Genomic DNA, 1,001 nt, shown 5'->3' with positions numbered 1-1,001 from the left:
ACTACAGATCCGCTACCCGATCTGGCAAACTTGCTTAGTACGGTAATAGCCGGTAGAGCCCGTGTTCACCCTGTTACAAGTTAATGAACCACTGAAACAATTTTGGAAATATTATTTTAAGTTACCAAAAGTTCTCTAGTGTTGCTTTAATGCAAAGTAAATGCAGAACAGCCATGCCAAAATAGGCACACTAATCAGTTTAAAAATATAAGCACACAAGGTTTCTGCCTGCGAGTGTGAAGGTAGAAATCTCCAATGGCCCGCTAAGATTTCATTCACTACCCCTAACCCTTAAAAGTGCAAATTCTTCACATTTTACATATTTAAAAAAAAGATTTAAATGTCAGAATAGTAAGTAAATGAATATGGTAAATGTTAGCTTTAACCACTCACTTCCTCTTAGAGCCTCTACCAATGAAGATGCTTCCTGAGAAGCGGGAGACAAGGTAGCTGGTGATGCCGAGACGAGATGCCAGGACGTACCCAGGACTGTACTTCACACAGTACTTCTACAAAATACAAAGACGTGCAGGCACACAATACATACGTGAGGCTCAAATGGGTGTGCATGGAAAATATTCTCAGGATTAACACCATTTCTTACTTAAACAACTTCCCAAGTCTGTGTGTGTCTCTTACATGCTGATTCTGGATTAAGGGCTCCAGCTGTGGTTCCTGCGGCACATTGAAGACCACTCGTACCCGGCCGTCTTGAATGACATCACTGGAGTCTTGCACCTGTTAAGCAAGTAATAAAAGTGACGGTGATTATCATTTCAATAAGCAAACAAGCCAATATGTTGCTTTCCAAAAAATGATACACAATAACCAAGAACAATTGCATGCATTCACTTGAAATTGCATTCAATTTGATATAGGAAAGTACGAAAAGAAAACCGTTTTTTTTTCTTGTTTATAGATTAATTTAGCTGTCTGGTATCAATTATAGAATTTTGTTAATCATACCCATTCATTAATGGATCAAAATCCATCTTATTTTT

The 1,001-nt window shown here is 38.2% G+C and overlaps 1 protein-coding gene and 1 long non-coding RNA gene across 4 annotated transcripts in view; one reads left to right on the top strand and one right to left on the bottom strand.

The window, feature by feature from the left end:
• LOC116700246 (5'-3' exoribonuclease 1) overlaps positions 1-1,001 on the bottom strand; it is a 27,655-nt gene that overhangs the window by 14,410 nt on the left and 12,244 nt on the right. For all 3 annotated transcript variants that reach the window (XM_032533282.1, XM_032533280.1, XM_032533281.1), the window contains exons 22-23: positions 640-738; positions 394-509 (exon numbers count right to left, since the gene is read on the bottom strand). In XM_032533282.1, the coding sequence (XP_032389173.1) occupies positions 394-509; positions 640-738 (215 nt within the window). The remainder of the gene's footprint in view (positions 1-393; positions 510-639; positions 739-1,001) is intronic.
• LOC116700248 (uncharacterized) overlaps positions 1-1,001 on the top strand; it is a 17,912-nt gene that overhangs the window by 6,119 nt on the left and 10,792 nt on the right. The window contains exon 2 of the long non-coding RNA XR_004334607.1: positions 186-197. This is a non-coding gene — a long non-coding RNA (uncharacterized LOC116700248). The remainder of the gene's footprint in view (positions 1-185; positions 198-1,001) is intronic.

The sequence above is a fragment of the Etheostoma spectabile genome, chromosome 13 (assembly GCF_008692095.1).
Source record: "Etheostoma spectabile isolate EspeVRDwgs_2016 chromosome 13, UIUC_Espe_1.0, whole genome shotgun sequence".
Lineage (NCBI taxonomy): Eukaryota > Metazoa > Chordata > Actinopteri > Perciformes > Percidae > Etheostoma > Etheostoma spectabile.
Note: the sequence above shows the minus strand (reverse complement) of the source record. Positions and strands in the feature narration are given on the sequence as shown.